Genomic DNA, 19,850 nt, shown 5'->3' with positions numbered 1-19,850 from the left:
TATATATATATATAATGTTTGGGGGTTCTAAGTAATTTTCTAGCAAAAATTACTGATTTTAACTTGTAAACAACAAGTGTCAGAAAAAGGTTTAGGCTCCATTCACATATAGGCGTTTCAGATCGTGGGCAGATTATCAGCGATTCTGCCTGCAATCCCGAACCAATGCAATTACCGGGACGCCCATGCGATTCCCGAGACTTGCAATGGCACCCCAAACGCGGCACGATTTTGCCGCCATTGACGCCCAATGAATTGCGGTAAAATCGGGCAAACAGAGTTGCGGGATGCCTGTCGCCCAAAAGAAGTTCTTGTACTGGAGGATGGAATTCAGGAAGTAATTGATGGGAGGTAAGAGAAGGAAGGGTCTAGGAGAAGGAAGAGAGGGGTAAGAGAAGGAAGGGAAGGTAAATAAAAGAAGAGGAGGAAGGGGAAGTAATAGAATGGGGGGGGGGGGATAAGTGAAGAAAGAGGAAGTAAGAGAAGGAAGGGCAGGTAACAGAAGGAAGGGACTATGAGAAGGAATGGGGGTAAGAAAGGGAGATAGATAAGAAAAGGAAAGGTATTGTAGGTAAGAGAAGGAAGGGGACATAAGAGAAGGTAGAGAGGGGTAAGAGAAGGAAGAGACTAGGAGAAGGAAGAGAGGGGTAAGAAAGGGAAAGAGATACGAAAATGAAAGGTATTGTAGGTATGAGAAGGAAGGGGAAGTCAAGGGTGAAGGAGGAAGAGAAGGAAGGGGACATAAGAGAAGGAGGAGAGGGGTAAGAGAAGGAAGGGACTATGAGAAGGAAGGGGAAGTCAAGGTGGAAGGAAGAAGAGAAGGAAGGGGACATAAGAGAAGGAAGAGAGGGGTAAGAGAAGGAAGGGAAGGTAAATTAAAGAAGAGGAGGAAGGGGAAGTAATAGAATGGGGGGGGGGGGGGGTAAGTGAAGGAAGAGGAAGTAAGAGAAGGAAGGGGAGGTAAGAGAAGGAAGGGACTAGGAGAAGGAATGGGGGTAAGAAAGGGAAAGAGATACAAAAATGAAAGGTATTGTAGGTAAGAGAAGGAAGGAGAAGTCAAGGAGGAAGGAGGAAGAGAAGGAAGGGGACATAAGAGAAGGAAGAGAGGGGTAAGAGAAAGAAGAGGTGGAAGTGGCATGAGGAGGAAGGGGAAGTAATAGAATGAGGGGGGGGGGTAAGTGAAGGAAGAGGAAGTAAGAGAAGGAAGGGAAGGTAAATAAAAGAAGATCAGGAAGGGGTTATTAGAAGGAAGGGGAAGTAATAGAATGAGGTGGATGGGTAAGAGAAGGAAGGGGAGGTAAGAGAAGGAAATGGCTAGGAGAAGGAATGGGGGTAAGAAAGGGAAAGAGATAAGAAAAGGAAGGGTATCCTAGGTAAGAGAAAGAAGGAGAAGTCAAAGGGGGGAGGAGGAAGAGAAGGAAGGGGACATAAGAGAAGGAAGAGAGGGGTAAGAGAAAGAAGAGGTGGAAGTGGCATGAGGAGGAAGGGGAAGTAATAGAATGGGGGGGGGGGTAAGTGAAGGAAGAGAAAGTAAGAGAAGGAAGGGAAGGTAAATAAAAGAAGATCAGGAAGGGGTTATTAGAAGGAAGGGGAAGTAATAGAATGAGGTGGAGGGGTAAGAGAAGGAAGGGGAGGTAAGAGAAGGAAATGGCTAGGAGAAGGAATGGGGGTAAGAAAGGGAAAGAGATAAGAAAAGGAAGGGTATCGTAGATAAGAGAAAGAAGGAGAACTCAAAGGGGGGAGGAGGAAGAGAAGGAAGGGGACATAAGAGAAGGAAGAGAGGGGTAAGAGAAAGAAGAGGTGGAAGGGGCATGAGAAGGAAGGGGAAGTAATAGAAGCAAGAGGTGGGGAGAGAATGAATGGGGAAGGGTAAGAAAACGAAGGGGAGGTAAACGAAGTAAAGAGGTATAGAAGGAAGGAGAGGCAGCAGAAGGAAGGGGTGAGAGAAGAAAGAGGCAGAAGGGGAAATATGAGGCAGAAGGGGAAGTAAGAGAAAGAAGAGGAAATAAGAGAAGAAAGGGGAAGTAAGAAAAGGAAGGAGAAGACCGTCAAGGGAGCAGGGGTGAGGAATGCGGTGAAGGAAAGGAAAGAAACAGAAAGTATTATGGACAGGAAAGAAGGAAAAGCAAAGAAGCAAAAGAAAGCTTAGCAGGTGTCTAAGAAAAATAATGAAAAGCAAGGGGAGGCCTGGAAAAAAAAAAAAAAGAAGAAGGAAGGAAGGAAAGATAAATGAAAAAAAACGTCAAACACTATTCACCCGCCTCACACTCAAGCCAAGCTCAGAGCCATGTACCCGGCATCCCGCTCACATGCCTCTCACCACGCTCCTCCTGCTGCTCTCACACCCAGACTCCCGCTCACCTCCGTTCTATACACCAGCTGCTCACTCTGGTCATCATTAACTCTGTAGATTTCCAGGAAAGGATCTGATTTGCTAAATAAATCCTAATGCAGAAAGAGGAATGGTTAATGCATGTCCGCAATGGCACTTTGGTTGTCCTTATGATGCAATACTTATTATTTAAGAACATTGCTATAACATACGAATGCATGGCCTTGACCTTCAACCACTTTTCTACCAGGGCAATTTTTTTTTTTTTTTTTTATGTGAACTGTGTATATAATGATTATGTTTTACATCAACGAGAACTTATTTTTCCTTCTCTCACTGCATCAATGTTCTTCTTGATCATAGCAACCCATAAAATTGTCCCTTACATCCTTCATATTGCAGGGTCTGGGATATCTCTGCCTTCAGATGTTTCTGTATTTACAGCTCACAGCTTACATTGCCATGTGCCTCTCTGATTCAGGTCCTATGACACCCCAAAATACCCCTTTATTTTTTCCAGGAATTTTGGCGACTGCACAAAATGCTTATAGACTCAAGACAGGATATACCATTAAAGCATAGCAGGTCTGGGTCCAAGGACAGCACCACCTGAGAGTTGGGATTTTTTTTTTTGCAAAGTCAAAATATAAAAAATGTCCTTTCCCACCAAAGGCTCCATTTACATCACCAGCGCTGTCCCTGTGTGCCGGAATGACAGCCTCTATACTGTATATGTGCCATCATCCCATGCCAGCCAATGAAGACAGCCAAGGACCAGCACATAGGAGAAGATGTCGGCAAGGGATGGGAACTATTGAGGGGAAAGGTAAGTATGAATCTCTTTAGTTTTACTTCTGTGCTGGCATGCCGCTGCACCTATATATATCCAACCCTGACTGAGCTTATTCCGAAAAAAGGGCAGAGAACTATAATATTCAAAATGCTGTAGACCACGGCAGCCAATTCGATTTCATTTCACACAAGTCATATTGGGGAAATCCTGATTATGATTGGTATATAACAGATGCCTTAGAGCAGGGGGCTCCAAACCCAAACCATCTACACAAAGGGCCATTCTACTTTCCTTCAGATTCTGGGGGGGGGGGGGCTGGACATTGGTTAGTGGGAGAATAAAATGTTCTGGTACCAGTGAGAGTAAACAATGCACCACCTTTGGTGTCAGTGGGAGGAATAGTGTCCCTACATTGGTGTCAGTGGAAGAAATAGTGCCCCATCATTGGTGTCAGTGGGAAGAATAGTGTCCCATCATTGGTGTCAGTGGGAGGAATAGTGTCCCTACATTGGTGTCAGTGGAAGAAATAGTGCCCCATCATTGGTGTCAGTGGGAGGAATAGTGTCCCATCATTGGTATCAGTGGGAGGAATAGTGTCCCATCATTGGTATCAGTGGGAGGAATAGTGTCCCATCATTGGTGTCAGTGGGAGGAATAGTGTCCCATCATTGGTGTCAGTGGGAGGAATAGTGCCCCATCATTGGTGTCAGTGGATGGAATAATGCACTGTCAGTGTCAGTTGTGAAAATAGTGCCCCATTGTTTGTGCCAGTGGGAGGAATAGGGCTCCATCTTTGGAGTCAGTGGGAGGAATAGTGCCCCATTATTGGTGTCAGTGGGGGTAATAATGCTCCATTTTTGGTATCAGAGGGAGGAATAATGTCATACTATTGGTGTCAGTGGGAGGAAGAATGCCTCATCAATTATGTCAGTGGAAGAAATAGTGCCCCATCATTGGTGTCAGTGGGAGGAGTAGTGCTCCATCATTGGTGTCAGTGGGAGGAATAGTGCCCCATCATTGGTGTCAGTGGGAGGAATAGTGCCCCATCATTGGTGTCAGTGGGAGGAATAGTGCCCCATCATTGGTGTCAGTGGGAGGAATATTGCCCCATCATTGGTGTCAGTGGGAGGAATATTGCCCCATCATTGGTGTCAGTGGGAGGAATATTGCCCCATCATTGGTGTCAGTGGGAGGAATAGTGCCCCATCATTGGTGTCAGTGGGAGGAATATTGCCCCATCATTGGTGTCATTGTCCCCTAACTGGGATCAGTGAAAAGAATTGCAGGCCATTGATGTCAGTGGGAAGAACAGTGGCCCAGGGGCTGGATAAAAGCAAGCAAAGAAATGCATTCCGTACCCTTAGCCACAGTTTGGAGACCCCTGCTTGAATACACTGGTTCACTCAATGAGTCCAATATATCTCTTTTCATAGAGATAATAACCTAATAATAATTGATCTAAGTAAACATGTGATGTCTGTCTCCAAAAAGAAGTTTGTACCCCGTGCTTGTCACCTTGTCATCCAGTTTCCGTGCGCAGAACGACAGCTCCACATATCCGTTATTTCCCGAGATCTCCTCAGAAATGACCTGGGGGAGATATAGATTAAATATTTTCAAACGGGCCTTATAAAAAAAATAAAAAATGCTGAAGTAATATTACACCGGCTGCAATGTATTTTGTTCAGTGCTTTTTCCTTGATCCTCCTAAATTGTGACAGCAAACCCACAAGTGTTTAAAAGTTTTATATCTGAGTGGTTCCAACCTTCTCCCAAAAGCTTTTTTTTGGGCATTTTTTTTTTATTAGGTAATTTTAAACTTAAACTTAATTTTAGTGTTACATTAAAAGAAAAAAAAATCACAAAATGTAAAAAAAAAAAAAAAAAATTGTTTGTGTCAAATATTTCACCAAGATTATTAATAGAATTAAAATTTTAGCATTATACATTGTAGTAATTTGATACTCATTTTCAATCAAATTGTATTCTTGAATACAATTTTATCATTATAAACAGGACAAATCACAGAATAAGATTTACAATTTTGCAAGTTCTCAAAAAGGGGCGGTACTGAGATGTGGGTGGGGGGGGTGATGGAATCAAGAATCGGGGCTCGGTGATGGGTAGGGGGCGGAGACAAGAATTGACTCACAAAGGGGGAGTTCCTGCACCTATTCTCTGAAAAAAAAAAAAAAAACCCTGCGAAGAACAAACGGAGAGCACATATTATTATTTTTATTAGCTTTTTTTATTTTTATTTTATTTTTATTTTTTGTTTGCTTTAATTGTTAAAAAAATTCACCAGACTTTCAATTTTATTTCTTTATATGACTAAGCAAACACCTACTTTGTCATGCCCACCTTTTATAAGCCACACCCACTTTTTTCTGCAGCACTCTGCGCCAACCTCCCTGTCCTCCCCATTCAATTTTCCACGAGCCTTAAGGTGGCAACCCAAAGTAAATAAAATATAATTTTATGAGAGAAGCTGTCAATAACTAAGTATCCATTTCTAGAGAAAAGATACACCTAGGAAATATTTATATTTGTGAATTGGGGATTTACAAATTTATATTGGGGAGAAAATCCAAACATAGACAAAGCTGAGAGCCGATACGGCTTTACTGAATTAACCTTGGCAATCGCTCACCGTGATGGTGGATTTTCCTGCGTATTTTCCATATTTAAGGAACAATCCTTTGGTAATCCTCTTCTGTGCAACAATCTGTCAGGAAATGGAGCAAAAGCCAGAGAAAGGTTAAAGGAGCACCCCACACCAAACATTACTGATTAGCATTTTTTAGTTAATGCACTTTGCAATGTAAGACCAGCAAACGGAATTTAAGTGCAGATGGAAATGTGGACATATTTCGACCATCACCTATCTTTGCTATCAAGGATCACAGAGGTCTCCGAGCATTCTAAACTAAGGTGTTAGTGGGAGGAATAGTGCCCCATCATTGGTGTCAGTGGGGGGAATAGTGCCCCATCATTGGTGTCAGTGGGGGGAATAGTGCCCCATCATCGGTGTCAGTGGGAGGAATAGTGTCCCATCATTGGTGTCAGTGGGAGGAATAGTGTCCCATCATTGGTGTCAGGGGGAGGAATAGTGTCCCATCATTGGTGTCAGTGGGAGGAATAGTGTCCCATCATTGGTGTCAGGGGGAGGAATAGTGTCCCATCATTGGTGTCAGTGGGAGGAATAGTGTCCCATCATTGGTGTCAGTGGGAGGAATAGTGCCCCATCATTGGTGTCAGAGGGAGGAATAGTGCCCCATCATTGGTGTCAGTGGGAGGAATAGTGCCCCATCATTGGTGTCAGTGGGAGGAATAATGCCCCATCGTTGGTGTAACAGAGGAATAGTGCTCCATTGTTGGTGTCAGTGGAAGGAATAGTGCCCCATTGTTGGTGTAAGATGGAGGAATAGTGTCCCATCATTGGTGTCACTTCCATCACCCACAATCGCTCCCCATGGAGACAGAACGGCGCTCTAATATTGTAAACACGGCAGACCGCTGTTCTGTCAGTAATGAACACAGGGATCTTCTTATTTAGGAACACAGGTCTCTGTGTTCATGCAGCAAGCCCACCCCCACACAGTTAGAAAGCACCCCCTAGGGACACATTTAACCCTTTGATCGCCCCTGGTGTTAACCCCTTCCCTGCCAGTGTCATTAGTACAGTGACAGTTCATATTTTTAGCACTGATTACTGTAGTAATGTCACTGGTCCCCCCCAAAAGTGTCAAAAATGTCAGTTAGGGGTCCGATCTGTCCGCTGCAATGTCGCAGTCCTGCTAAAAATCGCAGATCGCCGCCATTACTAGTAAAAAAAAAAAAAGTAAATAAAAATTACATAAATCTTTCCCCTAGTTTGTAGACGCGATAACTTTTGCACAAACCAATCAATATACACTTATTGGGATTTTTTTCACCAAAAATATGTAGCAGAAAACAAATTGGCCTAAAATGATGAAAAAATTTGATTTTTACATTTTTTTAAACTGAGAATGTTATATAGCAGAAAGTAAAAAATATTGTTTTTTTTTTCAGAATTGTTGTTTTTTTTTTTGTTTATATCGCAAAAAATAAAAAGTGCAGAGGTGATCAAATACAGCCAAAGGAAACTCTATTTGTGGGAAAAAAAGGACATCAATTTTATTTGGGTACAGCGTCGCACGACCGCGCAATTGTCCGTTAAAGTAACGCAGTGCCGAATTGCAAAAAATGGCCTGGTCATTAAGGGGGAAAATCTTCCGGTCCAGAAGTGGTTAAGGTGTCAGCAGTTATACATGGTATACCCTAATCCTATTTATATTGGGCTAAGAGTGGCTCTCTTTATTATCTCTTTCATTGCCCTTTGGCAAATAAGTTCAATATAGCAGAGAAAACGTCTTTAGAAAGTTTTTGCCCTGCACTGACCTCCTGAAAGCCTTTAAAAAAGATCTGAGAGCTTTCCAGGAGGAGAATGGAGCTTCATCGTAATATAAAGAAGTTTAGCAGATCCATCGCCCTTACACAATGGGGAAGGCAAATAGGCTGTTCACTTTGCAAGGGAATTTACAGTAGCGCTTAATGAATGCAGAAAGGTTTCATCTCGCAAAGAATTCCCCAATCACGTGCAAGGAAAATAAAAACAAAAATTTTATTTTTGTTTGCACATGATTGGATGCTGGAAGTCAGTGGAACCTCACCTTATTTATAAAGCTCTGGGGCAAATTCCCTTGCAAAGTGCAACTTTCTTTAAACAGTCTGTTTGCCTTCAGTAAATGAATCCTAATGTCTATTTAGAAGGGTCAATCCCCACCAATCAGCAATGGACAACCATCAGAAAAATCACAATGGAATCAAATATATATATATACAGTATCTCCATGTATAAATACATAAGGGGGGGATATGATCTCCAGGTATAAATACATAAGGGGGGATATGATCTCCATGTATAAATACATAAGGGGGGATATGATCTCCATGTATAAATACATAAGGGGGGGATATGATCACCATGTATAAATACATAAGGGGGGATATGATCTCCATGTATAAATACATAAGGGGGGGATATGATCTCCATGTATAAATACATAAGGGGGATATGATCTCCATGTATAAATACATAAGGGGGGATATGATCTCCATGTATAAATACATAAGGGGGGATATGATCTCCATGTATAAATACATAAGGGGGATATGATCTCCATGTATAAATACATAAGGGGTCCATATAGTGAACTTGGTGTTGAATTATTCACTTTAAAGTCATCACAGAGGACAAGGGGGCGCTCTTTACGTCTAGAGGAAAATAGATTTCATCTCCAAATACGGAAAGGCTTCTTCACCGTAAGAGCTGTGAAAATGTGGAATAGACTCCCTCCAGAGGTGGTTCTGGCCAGCTCAGTAGATTGCTTTAAACAAGGCCTGGATTTTTTCCTGGGTGTACATAATATAACTTGGTACTAATATTTATAGGTAAAGATGATCCAGGGAATATCTGATTGCATCTTGGGGGATCAGGAAGGAATTTTTTCCCCTGCTGGAGAAAATTGGATCATGCTTTGCTGGGGGTTTTCGCCTTCCTCTGGATCAGCTGTGGGTATAGGATTTTGTATATGGGATTGTATAATTTATTTTCCCCTTTAACTGGTTGAACTGGTTGGACTTATTTCAGTCAGACTAACTACGCAACTATGTAACAATTTAAGGTATGTGTACACATTTTTTAAAGGTGACAGGGGGTGCGTCAAGAGAATGGGGTAAAAAGTGGGATGGGGGGTGCCCAACTTCACTGTAGGTACTCAGTATCCTATTCCATCAACAAAAATGCATGAACGTTGCAGGGACAACAATGGGACCCCCCCTAGAACACACTGGTGAGCAGAGCAGCAGTCTGTAAACCTTTTACTATACACAGGAACACACAAATAATGGTCCCTAACTTTATGAATGGGGTTTTTTGGTCATGCAATAATCTGGCCCATCATGTAGCACTGAGCACCATTTTTTCTCTAAGCTTTTAAACCTTTCTACATAATGTTGTCCTTGAATCAATTCTCACATTTTCTCCATAGCTACAGCTTTGAGTATGTGGGCAGTAAATGGGAAGTGATGCATCAGTAAAGGTATTTGCACAATGGAGGAGCAGGTGAACTCAGTGCAGTCATTGTCAGAGAAGAGCCACGACATGGACTGCGGAGATAATAAGAGGCTAGGATTGACGTAAATGAGGAGAGAGGATATGAGTGGATGGGAATAGGACTGCGGCTCGGAAAACACTGATATTCATAAAAGCAGATGCACTCAGAAGATATCTGAGTGCTCAGAGGAGTGCCAGGGATCTAACTGCTCGAAAATAGTACATTGGCAACACAATACACATAAATACAAGCCGAAAGCACTTGTATTTATGGAAGTTACTATACACTTATCCAAGGGATGTTATGGGCTACAGCAATGTAATGAAATCATAAATTGGCCTTTATGGACTTTTAATGGTTGCTGAGGATTGAAGAGGTCTGTATAGGGAAAACATATCCAGCTCCAGACTAGATGCTAATATCACATCACCGAAAGAGAGCACCTTTTCTAATGCCACCGTATCCAAAGCCAAATATTGAGTACACCCCTCACATTTTTTTTAAATATTTGATTCTATCTTTTCATGTGACAACACTGAAGAAATTACACTTTGCTACAATGTAAAGTAGTGAGTGTAGAACCCACGAAACGCGTAGAGCCCTTTTCGATTCTACGCAATTACTACTATCTGATGTATTACTTGTTCATACAACCATTATTCATCAATGCATCTTGACAGCGAAGTCTAGGTCAATTTATAACACCCACACAAGATGCTGTGGCAATATGTCTTAGTGTATATATATATGTACTATGTGCGATTAATGAGCAATACTATTTATTCATTGAATTTTGAAACGACTCAATATGTGTATATGTACCAATAAACATTTTATACATTGATTTTTTACATCACTATATAGCAGTGTGCTTCATTTAAAGTCCTAAACCTCCCTCCTCATTTATCTGTACCAGGGATGGAGGCATATGACCCTACCCAGTCATTGCCTCATTTAAAGTCCCACATATCCCCCACTTCTTTTGAATCAATGGAGGAGATTGGTTCCTCTGTATGCTGCCCCCGCCACTCCTCCTATCCAGTTCACTTGTGTTCTGCTGTCTCTGGGCCCTGTGTGCTCCCCTGATACCCCCCCCCCCCCCACTGTACTCCCTTCCCACTCCTGCTGCTGCAGGGAATGTGCCACAATAGAGAACCAGGAAACAGGAAGGGGTCGGTAAATATGTAATTTACCAGCTCCTTCCTTTTCTGAATGGACAGAGTCATTGTAAAAAAATAAAATAAAACGATAAAAAATAATACAATTAAAATACCAAAAAATAAAAACTACTGACACCAGTGGGTGACCTTCCAGGATCGCAAAGGTCACACTTGCAACCAGGCCCTGGCATTCCACCACTGTGGGAGGCCCCAAGATGGCAGGAAGGGGGCCCACTGCAGAACTTGTGAAAGGGTCCCACTGCGGAACTGTAATAAAGGGCCCTGCAACCAGAGTAAAGGGCCCCGGGATCAGTGGGAAGAGCCCCAGGCTTGAAGGGAAGGGCCCCAGCCATGGGTCCGGGGGGCCCTTCATGGTTTCTTGCACATGGGCCCTGAAGGTTCTAGTTACACCTCTGCCAGCACTGGCTTGGTAGACGAAGAGGGTTAGGTTTCTGGAGAGTTAGGTAGAGTATTACCAACTCTCTTGCTGTTGCTGTTATTCAGCTATTTTTACCAAATTCACATGTGCTAAGAAAAAAAAACTCTACAGCTGCTGCATACAACACAATAGGTGTTTCAATAGTTTGCTTTTACCATACACATTAAAGTGCAATACCCACATTTCATCACTCATCAAAGTGCAATATTTGACATAGTTAGTATTATTTAACCAGCTCTGGACCGGAAGGATTTGCCCCCCTAATGGCCAGGACATTTTTTGCGATACGGCACTGCGTTAATTTAAAGCGGAGTTCCACCCTGGATTTTTTTTTTTTTTTTTAATACCCCGGGACAGTCAGGGCTAGTACATTCCACAATGGCTAGCCTCTGATCTGTCCCGGGTTGCACTTACCTGTTAGGACAAATACTTACCTTGCAAACGTCTTGTCCAGAGCTGCCATCTCAGATGTGGGCAGCTTGAAGCCAGCGAGATCCCCTTCGGCGTCTTCTTCCGCCTTCTTTGGTCCCACGATGCTCTGCGCTGGCCCCGACGTCACTTCCGGGTCGCGCGCGTCACCCCTCCACAGCTTCTGGGCATGCCCAGAAGCTGTTTAGAAGGGGATGACGCGCGCGACCCGGAACTGACGTCGGGGCCGGTGCAGGCGCAATGATTCCTGGGAGCTATGACGTTCAGCTCCCAGGAATCATTGTAAGAGCCAGGAAGTGACGACGGGCCGCGGCCAAGGAAGGAGGAAGAAGGAAGTAAGGTAAGTATATTTTCTTCGCTACGAGGTAAGTAAAAAAAAAATAATATGCGATTATCCATTTCTTTTTCAGGTGACCCGGAGCGAGAAGATGGAGGTAAGTATAAAAATAGGGTGGAACTCCACTTTAATGTCGTGTGACACTATATCTAAATCAAATTGATGTCCTTTTTTTCCCCACAAATAGAGCTTTTTTTTGGTGGTATTTGGTCACCGGTGCGATTTTTATTTTTTTGTGCTTTAAACAAAAAAAGAGCAACAAAAAAAACAATATTTTTCACATTCTGCTATAAAACATTCCCAAAAAAAGAAAAAATTAAAAAATCTAAATGTTTCATCCTTCTAGGCCAATTTGTTTCTGCTACATATTTTTGGTAAAAAAAAAAAAAATCACAATAAGTGTATATTGATTGGTTTGCGCAAAAGTTATCACGTCTACAAACTAGGGGAAAGATTTTTATTTATTTATTTTTTTATTAATTTTTTTACTAGTAATGGCGGCGATCTGCGATTTTTAGCGGGACTGCGACATTGCAGCGGACAGATCGGACCCCTAACTGACATTTTTGACACTTTTGGAGGGACCAGTGACATTACTACAGTAATCAGTGCAAAAAATATGCATTGTTACTGTAATAACGACACTGGCAGGGAAGGGGTTAACCTAGGGGTGATCAAAGGGTTAATTGTGAGCCTGAGGAGTGTTTTCTAATTGTGGGGGGAGGGGCTTGTGGAATAACCATAGAGACCTGTGTTGCTATATAGAAGGATCACAGGCGCTCTGTGATCATTTCAGAGAGAATAATGGTCAGCTGTGTTTACAACATCTGACCGTCCTTCTCTCTCAGTGGGGAGCGATCGCGGGTGCCTGGCGGCAATCGTGGCCGCCAAACCCGTGGATCGGCATCCCCGCTGCCTAGTGGGGGGCGCACCCTTTCCCAGCACCACTCGTTCGACCGACGTACCCCTACGCCGTTTCGTGCAGCTGAGCCAGCCTGCCGCAGTAAAACTTAAGGGGGCGGTCAGCAAGTGGTTAAAGTGTGTCTCTGAACGTCCTTTATAATAAAAAAATGCCTGATGTAAAATAACGTCACTTCCTGTAGCTCCGTCCCAACATACGTTTCGTCTTAATGACGTCTTCCGCCAAGCATCTGGAAGTGGTGAGATACACCCAGATAGATGTGTATGGCAAAAACATGCTGTGATTCCGCACCTCAGAACATTATAGGTGACACCAGACATTCCTTCCAAAACCCATAACCTGCTAAGTGTTGCAGAGAATTTAGCATTGCTTTAAAATTCCACTATAATTTCATAAATCATCCATGAGATTTTACCTGTCCCAGAGTCATTTCCACACCACCCAGGAAGTCATCATCCCTTGATCCAATGCTGCAATGTCCATGGATGTCGTACACCTCAAACCGCAGCTTCTGCACCTCCTCGAAGTAGTAATCCACAGTGAAGACCTTGGAGAAGACAGGATTCAGATTGCTTTTGATGACTTCTGTCCGGTCCACCTGTGACAGGGAAAAACAGGTCAGGAGAGCAAGGATGGATATGTGTGCTGCTGCCTCAAAAAAAAAAAAAAAAAGTAGGGATCAAACAAGATATTTGAGGATAAATAAATGTCCAACTTACTCCCTATAGCTGCAAGCATCCTACCAATGCAAATTAAAAAAAAAATTAAGTTAGAACATGATTGGCTGCCATGCACAACTGCACCAGATTCTTAGTGCACCCCTCTATCTTTCCCACCGAGGGTTATGGAGTGAACATTGGATACCCCAGACCTCGCTAGTAGCAGACTCTGCAAGGATGTGCACACTTATAACACTGAAAAATATCCAGAACTATTAACAGAGGGGACTACTTCCTCACTATGTACACTGAAAATCCTCTTCTTCCTTCCTCCTGCACACACTTGGTTCACATGTGCAGCTCCTGCTGATCACTCCGGGGGAACTAACAGTCTCTAATATAAATCCAGGGACTGCCCGTTATAGGCTGGGGCCATCCTGTCCCTTTGTGGATTAAATAGAACAATGAGGAGTGAAGAGCATCTCCTTCTGCCTTCCTGTAGACCCTGAGCCCAGTTCTACTGCTGCAGAAATTACCAGTCCACCTGGCTGCTTGCTTTCCCAGTCCTCCCTGACTGGCACACTTCTCCAGTCCTTCCTGACTGGCACATTTCCCCACTCCTTCCTGGCTGGCACACTTCCCAGTCCTTCATGACTGGCACACTTCCCAGTCCTTCCTGGCTGGCACACTCCCTCAGTCCTTCCTGGCTGGCACACTTCCCAGTCCTTCCTGGCTGGCACATTTCCCCAGTCCTTCCTGGCTGGCACACTCCCTCAGTCCTTCCTGGCTGGCACACTTCCCAGTCCTTCCTGGCTGGCACACTTCCCAGTCCTTCATGACTGGCACACTCCCTCAGTCCTTCCTGGCTGGCACATTTCCCAGTCCTTCATGACTGGCACATTTCCTCAGTCCTTCCTGGCTGGCACACTTCCCAGTCCTTCATGACTGGCGCACTTCAAAGTCAAAGTCAAATCTACTTTATTGTCAATTCTTCCACATGTACAATACATACAGAGAATCAAAATGACGTTACTCTTAGACCCCCAGTGCATACAGATAACACTAACAATATAGCCTAAAAATCTAAAAACGTGCACTTCCCCAGTCCTTCCTTACTGACAAACTTTCCCAGTCCTTCCTGACTGGCACACACTTCCCCAGTCCTTTTTGACGGGCACACTTCCAAGACCTCCCTGACTGGCACACTTCCCCAGTCTTTCCTGACTGGCACACTTCCCCAGTCCTCTTGACTGGTGCACTTCCCCAGTCCTTCCTGCCTGGCACACTTCCCCAGTCCTTCCTGGCTGGCAAACTTCCCCAGTCCTTCCTGACTGGCACACTTCCCAGTCCTTCCTGACTGGCACACTTCCCCAGTCCTTCCTGACTGGCACACTTCCCCAGTCCTTCCTGCCTGGCACACTTCCCAGTCTTTCCTGACTGGCACACTTCCCCAGTCCTTCCTGGCTGGCAAACTTCCCCAGTCCTTCCTGACTGGCACACTTCCCAGTCCTTCCTGACTGGCACACTTCCCAGTCTTTCCTGACTGGCACACTTCCCAGTCCTCCCAGACTGGCACACTCCCCCAGTCCTCCAAGACTGGCACACTCCCCTAGTTCTTCCTGACTGGCACACTTCCCAGTCCATCATGACTGGCACACACTTCCCAGTCCTTCCTGACTGGCACACTTCCCCAGTCCTCCCAGACTGGCACACTCCCCCAGTCCTCCAAGACTGGCACACTCCCCTAGTCCTTCCTGACTGGCACACTTCCCCAGTCCTTCCTGACTGGCACACTTCCCCAGTCCTCCCAGACTGGCACACTCCCCCAGTCCTCCAAGACTGGCACACTCCCCTAGTCCTTCCTGACTGGCACACTTCCCTAGTCCTTCCTGACTGGCACACTTCCCAGTCCATCATGACTGGCACACACTTCCCAGTCCTTCCTGACTGGCACACTTCCCCAGTCCTCCCAGACTGGCACACTCCCCCAGTCCTCCAAGACTGGCACACTCCCCTAGTCCTTCCTGACTGGCACACTTCCCCAGTCCTTCCTGACTGGCACACTTCCCCAGTCCTCCCAGACTGGCACACTCCCCCAGTCCTCCAAGACTGGCACACTCCCCTAGTCCTTCCTGACTGGCACACTTCCCTAGTCCTTCCTGACTGGCACACTTCCCCAGTCCTTCCTGACTGGCACACTACCATGGAGATTCCCCAGGGCAGGGATGAAGACTTAAGCACAATGCTGTCTTCAGAGGGCACTGCTACAGCTGACAGTCTCACCCCTTGTGTTGAACCTGCACTGTGCTGATATTACTCACTGTCGCTGCTTGCTGTGTCCTGCCGCCTCTTCCCACACAAATCCTTTCAGTTGCCTCCTATGGTGGGATCATTCCAGGCCAGCTATCCTGAGACTCCAGCCTGAGGCTTCAGATTAGGGGGTTCGCCCCAATGGCCACTGACAACCTCTCCATCTTCCACCGACTCTCCTGCTGGCATGGCCCATGTCTATTTATGAGGTCTTCTCAGTTCCCTGTCAGCCTACTTCTGGGGATTGACAGACGTCCCATAAATATTCATAGCTCCTCCCTACCTCCGCCCTCAAGTTCTAGAACAATTTCCAATATTCCAGATACCAGGGGGAGGCACCAGGGAGCTGCCAGTGTGAGTCATCCAGCCCTGGCCTCCAGTAACCCCGACCCAATTCAGTGACTCAGATTTATTCCTGAACAGAAATGCTTTTACTTACTCTCATCTCTAGCAGCATATACTAGTGGGTGCTACACTTACAAAACAGAATATTTACAAAGTTGAGACTATGGATATTAATCACAACAGTTTCTTGAAAGTGAAAACTTCTCATAAGCCACTTGCCAGGACCTGGGTCTGAACCTGCAACCTCTGCTGTGTCTAGCAATGTGTCTTCTTGCTGAGCCACCTGGGATGTGGGACAGTTTCCTGCCTGATTTGGACAACCTTAGCTTGTGGCTTGTTTCTCTTGAACCCTGAACTCGTTGCTCTTCCTATGAATTTCCTATTTAGGCCATGCCCTTGCATTTCCTGTTTGCCATACCCTGGCCCGCAGCTGTCTGTATCTTCACTACCACTCATTACCAAACTTTGGCCTGCCTTAGCTGCTACTGGTCACCTCCTGGTGGGGCAATCCTGAGGACTGTGACCTGGTACTAACACGCCGCAAAACCCATCTCCACCATTAACACAGGTTAGTGCTTAGACCCCGCACCTAAGGAGAGCCGACGTTATCTGTCAGGGTGACCTGTTAGTATATCTATCCTGCTGGTTGGTGGAAGCCTCTCAACAGCTACTGGTCTCTGAGCCTGACCCCTGAATGTGACACCACCCCAATGATATGGACAGTTAGTATGCTTAGGATAAACTGCTTACCACCGGTCAGCTACTTTCTAGTGTTCTGTATTAGAAGGCTTCCATTCTCTCTCATAGAGTCAACTAAATGACTAGGTCCATAGAAAGGGGGTGCCCGCCCTGGGGGAAAAGGTGACTTCCTAGTCCCTTACCTCCTGTTAGTCCTGCTGGTCCATAGAAAGGGGGTGCCCGCCCTGGGGGAAAAGGTGACTTCCTAGTCCCTTACCTCCTGTTAGTCCTGCTGGTCCATAGAAAGGGGGTGCCCGCCCTGGGGGAAAAGGTGACTTCCTAGTCCCTTACCTCCTGTTAGTCCTGCTGGTCCATAGAAAGGGGGTGCCTGTCCCAGGGGAAAACGTGACTTCCTAGTTCCTTAGCTCCTGTTAGTCCTGCTGGTCCATAGTGACTTCCTAGTTCCTTAGCTCCTGTTAGCCCTGCTGGTCCATAGAAAGGGGGTGCCTGCCCCGGGGGAAAACGTGCCTTCCTAGTTCCTTAGCTCCTGTTAGTCCTGCTGGTCCATAGTGACTTCCTAGTTCCTTACCTCCTGTTAGTCCTGCTGGTCCATAGTGACTTCCTAGTTCCTTACCTCCTGTTAGTCCTGCTGGTCCATAGTGACTTCCTAGTTCCTTACCTCCTGTTAGTCCTGCTGGTCCATAGTGACTTCCTAGTTCCTTACCTCCTGTTAGTCCTGCTGGTCCATAGTGACTTCCTAGTTCCTTACCTCCTGTTAGTCCTGCTGGTCCATAGTGACTTCCTAGTTCCTTACCTCCTGTTAGCCCTGCTGGTCCATAGAGAGGGGGGGGTCTGCACCGGGGGGGGGGGGGGGAATGTGGCTTCCTAGTACCTTACCTCCCATTAGTCCTGCTGGAAACAACTCCCAACTACCTCTAGCTCACCCCACGCCCTTCAAATATTAACTGGGAATGTGCAGTCAGCCCAGACTGGCTGGAAAAGGGATAGAGAAAATCTAAAGGGGACCCAACACCCTTTTACACACAGATGAGGTCACCCTGTGCTCCTTTCACCTGTAAGAATCTTTGGTGTTGGCCTGATAAGTATCAAGCTTAATACCAGATCCTTGGTTGGCCGAGATTGCCGCTCTTCCCACTACCGGTCTGAGTTTTGCTGTTGATGTCTGATATCACAAATTCAAGAAAATATGTAAATTGTATGCTACCCCAACATTTCTTATTCCAGATATGTGTCTGCTGTACCATGTACTTGTAGTACGAAGTATCCTGTTCTCTTTGTATTGCTTTTTTGTGTCAAATCCCTGGAGATCCTGCCAATCCCCCTGCTTTCCTATTGCAAACTGACCACTCCAGGGCATGAGAGCCCATCCATCCCAGCATGGTCAGAAAGAACAGCCTGCCTGTCCTCCAATGATCAGGTTTGAGCTGCCCCCCCCCCCCCCTGAACAGCCACTGACTGGGAAGATCAGTGTACTGCTGTTTCTCCTCCTCCACCATTCAAAATCCCTTATGCAGGGAGAGGTAATGAGATCACTTATAACAAAAGAAAAAAAAATAGTTTTTAATGTGTGTATAAATATATATATATATTAGGGATGCACTGATATATCGACTGCTGAAAAGTATCAGTTATTTTGCTCATAGGAAAAACAAAAGGTTCGCGAAATCGCGTCAATTGACTTCAATTAAATATTGCATCCATTGACTTCAATTCAAAACCGCATCCCATTGACTTCAATGCAAAAAAATGCCCCCTATTGACTTCAATACAAAATTGCGTAACATTGACTTCAATGCAAAATCACATCCCATTGACTTCAATGAAAAAACGCCCCCTATTGACTTCAAATCAAAATCGTGTCCCAGTGACTTCAATGCAAAAACACTCCCTATTAAATGCAATGCAAAAACACCCCCTATTGACTTCAAAGCAAAATCTTGTCCCATTGACTTCAATGCAAAATCGCGTCCCATTGACTACAATGAAAAAACGCCTCTCATTGACTGCAATACAAAATTGTGTCTCATTGACTTCCATGCAAAAATGCCCCCTATTTACTTCAATTCAAATTTACGTACCATTGATTTCAATGCAAAATCACTTCCCATTGACTTCAATGCAAAAACGCCAGCCACATTAATTAAATTTAAAAAATTGTAAAGAAAAAAAAAGAAAAAACTGCCCCCATTGACTTCAATGCAAAATCACGTCCTATTGACTTCAATGCAAAATCGCATCCCATTGATTTCAATGCAAAATCATGTCCCATTGACTTTAATGCAAAATCATGTGTCTCATTGACTTCCATGCAAAAATGCCCCCTATTTACTTCAATTCAAATTTACGTACCATTGATTTCAATGCAAAATCACTTCCCATTGACTTCAATGCAAAAACGCCAGCCACATTAATTAAATTTAAAAAATTGTAAAGAAAAAAAAAAAGAAAAAACTGCCCTCATTGACTTTAATGCAAAATCACGTCCTACTGACTTCAATGCAAAATCGCATCCCATTGATTTCAATGCAAAATCATGTCCCATTGACTTCAATGCGAAATCATGTCCCATTGACTTCAATGCATAATCATGTCCCATTGACTTCAATGCATAATCATGTCCTACTGACTTAAATGCAACATCGCGTCTCATTGACTTCAATGCTAAATCGCGTCCTATTGACTTTGATGCAAAATCGCGTCCTATTAACTTCGATGCAAAATTGCATCCCATTGATTTCAATAAAAAAATGGCTCCTATTGACTTCAATTCAAATTCACGTCCCATTGACTTCAATGCAAATCACATCCGATTGACTTCAATGCAAAAATGCCAGACACATTAACTAAATTTAAAAAAAATGTAAAGAATAAAACATAAAAAAACTGTCCATTTCGGTTTTCGGCCAAATGCATCCTGAATTTCTTTTATTTTTGGTCCAGAATTTGCATTTCGGTGCACCACTAATACTTATATATACAAATCTTTTGCATTGCATTTCTATTTTAACCACTTGCCAACCGCCGCAAGTACATATACTGCGGCGGTCAGCCCCGGCCAGGCAAAGTGATGTACCGGTACGTCACTAGCCTGTCACTGGCTTGTGAGCCAATAGCGGGCGAGCGCGCACCCGCTGAGGCGCGCGCCCGCCCCGGCTCGTTCCCTAACAAGTCAGTGCGTGTGACCGGTGGACCCGATGTCCGCCGGTCACTCGCGATCGTGCGCCGTGAAGGGAGAAAGGCAGGCGGCTAATATAAACAAAGCCGCCTGTCATTCTCCCCTGTGTA

The 19,850-nt window shown here is 44.7% G+C and overlaps 1 protein-coding gene across 2 annotated transcripts in view; it reads right to left on the bottom strand.

The window, feature by feature from the left end:
- The window catches only part of CPNE7 (copine 7), a 149,039-nt gene that overhangs the window by 71,294 nt on the left and 57,895 nt on the right, over positions 1-19,850 (bottom strand). For both annotated transcript variants that reach the window (XM_082269609.1, XM_082269608.1), the window contains exons 2-5: positions 12,968-13,150; positions 5,776-5,850; positions 4,641-4,715; positions 2,362-2,445 (exon numbers count right to left, since the gene is read on the bottom strand). In XM_082269609.1, coding sequence (XP_082125735.1) covers positions 2,362-2,445; positions 4,641-4,715; positions 5,776-5,850; positions 12,968-12,982 — 249 coding nt within the window. In that variant the 5' untranslated portion in view covers positions 12,983-13,150. The remainder of the gene's footprint in view (positions 1-2,361; positions 2,446-4,640; positions 4,716-5,775; positions 5,851-12,967; positions 13,151-19,850) is intronic.

The sequence above is a fragment of the Pelophylax lessonae genome, assembly GCF_965119305.1.
Source record: "Pelophylax lessonae genome assembly, chromosome: 10".
NCBI lineage: Eukaryota > Metazoa > Chordata > Amphibia > Anura > Ranidae > Pelophylax > Pelophylax lessonae.
This window is presented reverse-complemented; position numbering and strand designations above follow the sequence as displayed.